General features: G+C 34.5%; 1 protein-coding gene across 1 annotated transcript; it reads left to right on the top strand.

Moving 5' to 3' along the window:
- The first annotated feature begins 5,235 nt into the window (after positions 1-5,235).
- Positions 5,236-8,322, top strand: LOC132617190 (probable WRKY transcription factor 31). Its single transcript, XM_060332142.1, has 5 exons — positions 5,236-5,728; positions 5,830-5,931; positions 6,034-6,555; positions 6,662-6,775; positions 7,366-8,322. Exons 1-5 carry the CDS (start codon positions 5,348-5,350, stop codon positions 8,083-8,085), a joined length of 1,839 nt encoding a protein of 612 aa, XP_060188125.1. The 5' UTR covers positions 5,236-5,347; the 3' UTR covers positions 8,086-8,322.
- Positions 8,323-9,634: the final 1,312 nt, after the last annotated feature.

Below are 9,634 nucleotides of genomic sequence, written 5' to 3'. Positions count from 1 at the left end.
TGTTAATTTAGCAGTACCATATCTTTGGCATTAGATCTCCGTTTTGTTTGTACTTTTGGACCCTTACTTGTTGGACCTTAATTTGATTTGTCCCTTTTTTTTCTCTTTCCATATTTTGTCTAAAGTGTCTGTTGACTGCAAAATGTCATCCAAGTAATCGTGATTCTTCCTAAAAGTGGCTTCACGAAGCAATATGGACCAGCACTATACATAAAAAATATCCAAAACCGCTCTTCTTTCTGCTCCTTTTTTCTCTCCTTTTGTTTTTGTTTTTTCTTTTTTTCTTCTTCAAGCTTTTCCTTCAATTTCAGTCAAAAATAAGCTGAAGCAGATTGATCATACGGGAATTCACTCTTCTTTTTTGAACTCTATAATAGGATTAAACTCAAAGCAAGTCATGTATGCTTATTTACATTTTCTTACAAATTTAATCGGAGGTTATTGGATTCGGACTGGGTAAAAGTTTCATGGGTATTTTATTTGAACACCGTCATTTTTTTTAACATGTACTAAAATTGTCCACATCTATCATTTCAGACGTACGGTTTATATCTAAAGCTAGGCTTGACGAAGTCTAAGTGTACACAAATTTGAAGTTAACCATGGCTGATCTTAGATAAAAATGGTTGAATTGCAAGTAAAAATAGCTGAATTCAGACACATTAGACAAGGGTTCATGCAAAAATTGTTGAGCCATATGTGCATAAAATTCAGGCAAAAATGACTAGACTTTAGCCTTATGTGCTTGAAATTCAGATACCGCACATTTAAATTTATCCTGAAGTGAGTAGACTTAGCTTGTAAATTTTTACGTACTACAAATATAACTAAATGGTGATTCTAAAATCAAACATCTGTGGACTTCAGTACTCTCGTTACACATAGCTTTAAATTGTGACCTTACAGCCACCTGGCCACAATTCCTGAAGTTATAATAACGACTCCATTATTCCTTCCATATCACTATATGTGACATGATGCAGAATTCGAGGTCTAATAGTCAAATTCTTTAATTTTCCACGTGAATTCAGATTCAGATTTTTAATAAAATACATATATTTAAATAGTCTTATAAATTATAATAATTAATAATTTAAAATATTTAAAATTATTTTATGATAAGAAAAAGCTTCCTTTTAACTCTTCAAATAATAACTGTGTCACGTCAAGTGAAACAGAAAGAACACTTATTTTTGCATTAGATAAGAGAATATTGAACTGTGTATTTACTTTTTTGTTTGTTTGTTTGTTTGTGTGTGTCGAATCTGTTATAAAACGTGGAAAGGTTTGCATCTTCAATCAATTACACTGGAAGAATTTTGCTATGTATAGCTTTTATAACACGTCACGTTGTTAGACAAAGCCAGAGAATTATAGAAAGAACCTAACCATAGAGAGTAGAGGGAATGGGATAAGAAGATAAAATAACATTTTACAAAGTGCATGCATGACAGGAGACGGAAAAAATAGCCACTGCACTTTTTGACCTGATTCAAACTTCAATGAAAAGAAAGGAACCGTCCCTTCACGGGATCTATATTTTCTTCATTAACGCAGGAAAAAAGGAGGAAACTGTAGCAATAAAAGGTACTGTAGATTTTTGGTCAAGCAACCCAAAAGCTAAGGCAGATAAATTTGAAAATGGAAAAAGGTCAAATATGCATTTAACGTGTTAAAAATAGCTTTAAATTGTTCTTCTTTCACCTGTTGAACCATAATTCTCCTTAGCGTTTTCCTTTAATTACATAGGGATAGAGAAAGGAGAAACTGGGGAGGAGATTATAAAGGTGAAAAATTAAACCCTCACCAACAAGGTGAAGATCTCAATATGCATGAACAGTAAAAATGCTCTAAGTTTTTACTTGCTTCTTTCAATCTTTTCCTAGCTTGTGCAAACAATGGCTACACTATTTTCCTCTTCTATTCTCACAATAGTTGCAATATTACTAATTCCCCAGCTTCTCAATTAGAAAATCAGTCCTATCAACTGCTCCTTCAAAAGTCAAGACCCAATATTACCACTTTATTAACTTCCTATTCAATAAAGACCCAAAAGAGCTGCTTGACGTTACTCCTTGTTATGAACATGGGGGCATTGATGATTATGAGAGTCATCACCAGCAATGTAGTCTCTGATTAAGGCTTTCAGTTTGAGGAAGAAAGGATTTAGAATAATGGGTCGGGTTGTGAACATGTTGAGTCTAATTACATGTGGACCAACAAATGATCAATGTCACATATTTATTTAAAAAATGCACAATGCACATCAGATTCTCTGTTATAAGGAGGGGCATATTTAAGGTTAAATTTAACGTTAAGGACAATTATGGTCCAATCAGTGAATGTAGGGAAATTTTAAGCCATTTCATATACATTAGGAGTATTTTTTACCCTTTTCCGATTTGAAAATTGCTTCTTGTTCAATTTCGCTACTCCTTTTTTCAAAACCGTAGAGTCCCTTAAAATTTTCAAGCTATACTCTTCGCGGATTTTGGTTAACTTTGTATTCACTATTTAGCACTGATGAGTGATGATATGTGCTCGATCCTATTTGTTTAAATTTTCAGCCTCTATAATTGAAACATATGCATGCTATGGAGTTTCAAATTTTATGGGTGAAACTCCATGACGAACCGACAATTTTAACTACGGATTCGACAAAACTCAATAATTTTAGCTCAAGCCTTTTGATTCATGTTAAAAACATACATTTGATATGTATAAATAATCTTTCAAGAACCAATAAGCAAGTGACTTAAAATTCATAAACTAAAATTTAACTTCGCCTCTGATCAATAGACACTAAATTGGGGAAAAGCTAAACCAAATTAATATTTTCGAGTGCAGAAAGTTTCAGTCATGCATGGCGGGCGACGCAAAGTTGGGACCATGGGACCTAATTTCTTTTTTTTTAATAAGCTACGCATAAATACTCTTCTGCATGCCCCCTTTAATTTTTTCAGGTCAATTGAATACTCATTTAATTGGTTTCCATTGTTGAAAAATACCCATAGATTGGACCAGCTTTTATAATTAATCAGTATCCTGAACTATATCCCTATTACCCAACTTTACAATACTTTAGAGTAGCTATAGTTATTAGCTAAACCTATGGGAACAAACCCTAATCTTCCATCTTGTTTCTATCCCTTTTTTTTTTTCACTTTACTTCTATAGATATTTCACTCATATCAACTACTCCCTTCGTCCCATAATAAGTGTCACCTTAGCCAAAAAAATTTATCCCATATGACAATTTAAAGTAACATCTAAATGATGATTGGAAGAACCACATTGTAACTTGGTATTGTTGGATTCCCAATGTCAAAAGGTTTACTACTTGTGCATGCTTTAATTAAGAGAAAATAATTTATTTTTACTATGTAGGGGTAATTTAGTAAATTTCACATTGCATTATTGATTTCTTAATATGCGTGTTTTGACTAAGATGACACTTATTATGGGAAGGAGGGAGCATATAATTCATATACGTCTCTATATATCATAATAGAATATCAGTTAGCTAGATCATGAAACTTCCTCCTTATTTTTTCAAATGACGTACATTAGATCTAATGATAATGGGTGTGATTGTAGAATATACTGCATCAATTATTCTTTTCTGACAATGGGTGTGAAGTGTGAACAAATTCGTATGATTATATATGTTTTAGAATTTCTTTTAGTGATAATATAAGTACTTTGAACTAGAAGACGGTGAATGTGTTCACACCGATTATAAAAAATTATTCCACCCTTGATCTTCCTCTTTTTTTCTCGATATTTCATATTTCATTTGTATATAACACAATCAAGTATATATTAACACAAAATAAACAAATATATACATAACATATAAAATTGCGTGATTAGAAGCACGTTCTTATCATGTTTGGATGGTTTTACCTTAATTTACGTATTGTTCACATCTCGTAACTAGTTTACAAGCCACAAACTCAGATCTTGTCCATGAATATAGAGGAGACCAGCAAAACTTACCACATAGTTATAACGTCATTTACCAAGTAAAATCACTTCATTTTCTTTGAACTTTCATTATTGGAAGATTTCAATTCATATGACAACTGAGAAGTGAAGAAGTCAAGGTGTGGGGTAAGCCAAAAAATAAAAGTCCTACGTGGCAATGATGGGCCCACAAGTCGTCATAAAGTGGGCCGGTCTCTGAAATCCGTTGACTCTAATGCATCCAAAAGAAGGCCCAAAATCATCACGAGCAAATGCCGGACCTATAGGGGCGGTGAATTTTTTGAACTGGTCAATTTCAGGTTCTCACTTTCTATTTTGACAAAAAAAATCAGTCAGTGTCGTTCTTTTGCTTAAAAAATTCACAATATTTTCAACTAGAGTGAAGATTATAACAAAGTAAAGAGAAGTAAATGCTATTTTCCATACATTTGAAATTGTAATAAATGATATTTTCTATACATTTGAAATAGTATTAGTACTTTTAGCAAAGAATAGAAGCATTCAACGTGACTGGAGTAAATTTCTCGCATAAACATTTATTCAAAAGAAAATCTGGCTACACTATTGTTTAATTCAATTCAGCACATATATGATACTTCATTTCATGTAGGCATCTAGTAACTCAATTGGTTGACTACCTGAACTCTCACCTTGTTGGTGAGGGTTCGAATCCTCATATTGTAATTTTCTTCCCCATTTCTCCTTCCCCTATCCCTTCCTATGTAATAAAAAAACAATTTAAAAAAAAAAACACTTCATTTCATGCAAATTATTATCATTGAATTATGATTTATTAATCTATACTTTATTTTATCACGAATAAAATGGAGTTTTTTTTTTTAGATTCCTATCATTTGATGCGCACTAGATAATCTATGTGCATTAACTCAAAAACCACAAAAAAAATATAACTGCACTAGGTAAGTCCGAAGCGACAATAAAAATGTGATTATAAATGATTAATTTTCATGAGCTCAAATTTTCTTTAGCATGGACCCCACTAAACCCCTAGGTGGGTCCCATATTTGACAGCTCAATTTTCAAGTGGGGACACTTGATATCCCTTCTTCCAAATTCTTTACTACTCGTTGTCTAATTTTCAGAAAAATCAAATCCCATCAATTTCTCTTCAAAGTTCAAACAAATCTAGAAACTCAACTCTTATTTACTTCCACAAAACCCCCCCACCCCACCCCACCCCCACCCCCTACCTAGTATTTGGTCTTCCTTCCCTAGTCTCAAGTCTAAAGTCTCAACTTCCCCTTTTTATTAGCCGAGTCCATTGCTCTCCTTTCTTCTCACTTAGCCCATTTCTCTCTCCCTTTCTGTTTTCGTAATTCTTCTTTCTCTTCATACATATATGGCCAAAGGTAGTGGACTCTCCTTTGATCCAGATCCCATCAAAAACTTCCTTCCAATATCCACTGTCCTCAATTCTTTTCTTGAACCCGACCAACAATTTTCTCATAACAAGTTTTTCAAGATTGAACCTTTTTTATCATCATCAATGGACTCACAATTCAAGAACAGGTCACCACCATCTACTATTCAATTCCCAGTGAACCTTAACTGCTCCACTACTCATCATGATCAAGAAGAAGAGGTCCAGAATAGACCCGTCATTGATGAAATGGACTTTTTTGCTGATAAAAAAGATGGTAATTCTGCGGAAACAACAGCCAACGACACTGAGAGGAAAGAATCCAACACCCCTCCTCCTGAATTGGATTTTAGCATTAATGTAAGCTTACTACTTTTACCAAAAAAAAAAAAAAAACTTTTTATCTGTTTAGTGAATTTTAAACTACCTCTGTACTGAATTTTGATCCAATTATTGTGTAGACTGGTTTGCATCTTCTCACTGCAAACACTTATAGTGATCAGTCCATAGTGGAGGATGGCTTATCCCCTAATAATTCTGAAGATAAAAGAACCAAGAGTGAGGTAAGTGTAATTAAGATCACTCACTAATTACAGTATTCATGACTATATTTGGTTATTTAGCAATATTAACATAACTTGAATTTTGGACACTCTGTTTTTCAGCTAGCAGTTCTTCAGGCTGAATTGGAAAGGATGAACGGTGAAAATCGACGTTTAAGGGACATGTTAAATCAGGTGACAAACAATTACAGTACCCTGCAGGTGCATATGATGAATATGATGCAGCAACAACAACAACAACAACAAAATCAAGAAAATGGTCAACATGATGGGAAAAGTACTGAAGAAGTGATCAAACAGCAACACAACCACAATAATCAAAATGGTCATGGACAAATGGTGCCTAGGCAATTCATGGATCTTGGCCTAGCTGGTTCTGAGGCAGAAGAGGCTTCCCTGTCTTCGTCAGAGGGACGAAGTGGCAGGGAAAAATCACGATCGCCAACGAATAATATGGAATCAGGAAGAGAAGATAGTCCTGAAAAAGGGTCACCTGGTTGGGGTCCTAATAAAATTCCAAGACTTGGTGGCAATGGCTCTAATAAACCTGCTGATCAACAAGCTACTGAGGCTACCATGAGAAAGGCTCGTGTATCGGTCAGGGCCCGATCAGAGGCTCCCATGGTACAATTTTTTCTTCCAGGATTGGATGTATATATTTATTTGGGTTTAAAAGATTTATTTGATGGAAACTAATGGATAGTTCTTTTTTTTCTTGTGGTACAATCAGATCACGGATGGTTGCCAATGGCGAAAGTATGGGCAGAAAATGGCGAAGGGAAACCCGTGTCCTCGGGCTTATTACCGGTGCACTATGGCAGCTGGTTGCCCAGTTCGGAAGCAAGTATGTTTTCGTTTGTCCAATAATTTATTTCTGTACTTACTCCTGATTTTTTCAGAGTATATTAGTCAATCACAAAGATCAGAATCTTAGTGAATTTAGCCTCTAAATTAACAACAATGTGTTAGCTGTACGCTTCATACCCAACACTGATAGTCAATACTAGTTGGTGTTACATTGCAATTGCTTTTTTCTCTTTCTTGATCAAATACAAAAAAAAATTGTTTTCTTTCTAAAAGAATCAAGAAAGAATCCTGGTAGGAAATATCTTGTGGAATTCACATCATGAATGTATATATTATAATAGCAATGAAAGTCACCACTGAGGAGTGTGGTATGATAGTTGCTGTCTCTAATACCTTCAACCAGAAGTCTCATATTCGAACCCTAAAAATGAAGAATTTTTCAGTAAAGAGCGTTTTACCTTCCTTAGTAGGCTTACTCGAGCATGTCTGGATTAGTCAGATTAGTAAGCAACGAATACTGAATGAAACGAAAAAAGAAGGTCATTATGCATTTTCATTTGGTAATTTGAGTTGCAAGAATTGGTAGAAGAGAATCTTTTGACTGAAGTGATTTTGCTGCATTGACAGGTTCAAAGATGTGCAGAGGACAGAACAATCTTGATCACAACCTATGAAGGGACTCACAACCATCCGTTGCCTCCGGCAGCAATGGCAATGGCCTCAACTACTTCCTCAGCAGCAAGAATGTTGCTCTCGGGTTCTATGCCGAGTGCAGATGGGCTAATGAATTCCAATTTCTTTGCGAGAACTCTCCTTCCTTGCTCTTCTAGCATGGCCACAATTTCAGCCTCGGCGCCTTTCCCTACTGTTACATTGGACCTAACTCAATCCCCAAACCCGTTGCAATTCCCAAGACCCCCTAACCAATTTCAAGTCCCATTCTCAAATTCACCCCACAATAACATCCTAGCAAATCCAGCTGCACTTTTGCCTCAGATTTTTGGCCAGGCTTTGTATAACCAATCAAAATTCTCTGGCCTCCAATTGTCACAAGATTTGGAAGGACAACATAATTCAACGTTGCAATCATCGATTAATCCATCAAACCACAATCCTCTGGCTGACACGGTGAACGCCCTCACCAATGATCCTAATTTCACAGCGGCATTAGCAGCAGCCATCACTTCCCTTATTGGCAATCCCGGGCAATCGAACAATGGTGTCAACAATACTACAGCCACCACAACGACTGCCAACAACAATAATGGCAGTGTCACCAGCAATGGCAATAATAACACAAGCAATGGCAACAATAAAGTGGCTAATTCAAGTTTTCCAGCAAATTGATAGCTAGCCAAGCTTCTTGCTGCATGTTTTTCCTTTTAAAAAAGAATTTTTTTCTTAAATTTATTTTTTGCTTAATTAGTAATCAGGTAAACTAGATTACTATACAAGTTGATAAGATATTTTTATTTTTTATAGGTGGCTTAAAACATATATTTTCCATTCTTTTTGTGGCTGAATAATGTAATTCAAGATTTCTTATCAATACAAGAAAATATGTTGCTAGGAAAAGAAAAGAAATGACTGAAATTCATTTCTTGTCTTCCTTCAAATTTGTATTTTGTCATTTTATTTGCTTCTCGACTAAGTATGCGAAAAAATACACAAAGGGAGGCAAGTGATAAAGTGAGGATATTGAGAAATAGTTACTCCATCCTTTGTTGTTTATGTGACAAACTTTTCTTTATAGCCTGTTCGGAAAAGACATCACTTCTTAATTTCGAAACAATTTTTACACTTCTTCTTTAACTACATAAATATTACAACATGTTTAAGGTCGAGTTCAAAAGTTTATAACCACAAACATGGATGTTTAAAAAGTCTTCATTTTTTTCTAAAAATTTCATGTTGATTCAAACTATGTCACACAAATTAAAACTTTACTAGTAAAATGTTGTAATCCTTGGAATTGCAAGGAGTGGCTGAGTCTTCAAGTCATATTCATATGGTAGTCAAGAGAGGAGTCAATAAAACCGTCTCAAAGTTGTTAGATATTAAAGGAGTTTGTTTGACATGGAAATACGTATGTGATATATGTATTGGAGAAAGAAGAAACAAAAGAGAGACTAGTGAGAAAGAGATTTGGTTGCTTCTCTCATTTGGATGCCTTCCTCATATATGACCCGCAAATGACAAATTTCACTAAATGGGGATATATATATATCCAGACGACAAGTTTCATTTTGATGTTGAATCCATTGTCAGTTTTTTTAACGTTCATTCTCCATTTTCCTTGTGCTTACCTAAAGATGACAAAATCAAACGTTTGACACACATCTTTTATGGATTCTTTTTTCTTCTTTGCATAAACTTTATACACGCAACATCTGCACCAGTTATCTTATAAGTTTAACTTCTATAAAATTAATAATCCAAAAAATGATTTACATTATTAGGTCACTCCATAAGTACAAGTAACAGGTCTTTATAAGTGAAATCAGTCACGTGAAAATAGAAGCTGAACTAAAATTTTGGATTTATGGATTCTGAATTCTAGAAAAGACACTATTGAATCTGAATAAGTTATTTATATGTACTTATTATTTGGGCCAAAACTACTTGATTTTGTTGAGCCAATAAGATAGACTGTCGCTTCACCCCTAAGCGAACTACGTACGATGCATACAGATTAAATTATACTGATAGTAAAATATTTTTACCTTGTTAGTGTATATAAGTTAGAGCCTTATGTTATATTCAATGGATTTGACTTTTGTGATGAAAGTTGTATGAGTAGACAAAAGGTGGATTGCTGATATTCTTGTGAGGATTGAGTGCAACACTATGGACTGAACTTTTTACATCTAGAAACATATGGCAAGATGGTTGCTGT

This window comes from Lycium barbarum, chromosome 11 (genome assembly GCF_019175385.1).
Source record: "Lycium barbarum isolate Lr01 chromosome 11, ASM1917538v2, whole genome shotgun sequence".
Classification (NCBI taxonomy): domain Eukaryota; kingdom Viridiplantae; phylum Streptophyta; class Magnoliopsida; order Solanales; family Solanaceae; genus Lycium; species Lycium barbarum.
Note: the sequence above shows the minus strand (reverse complement) of the source record. Positions and strands in the feature narration are given on the sequence as shown.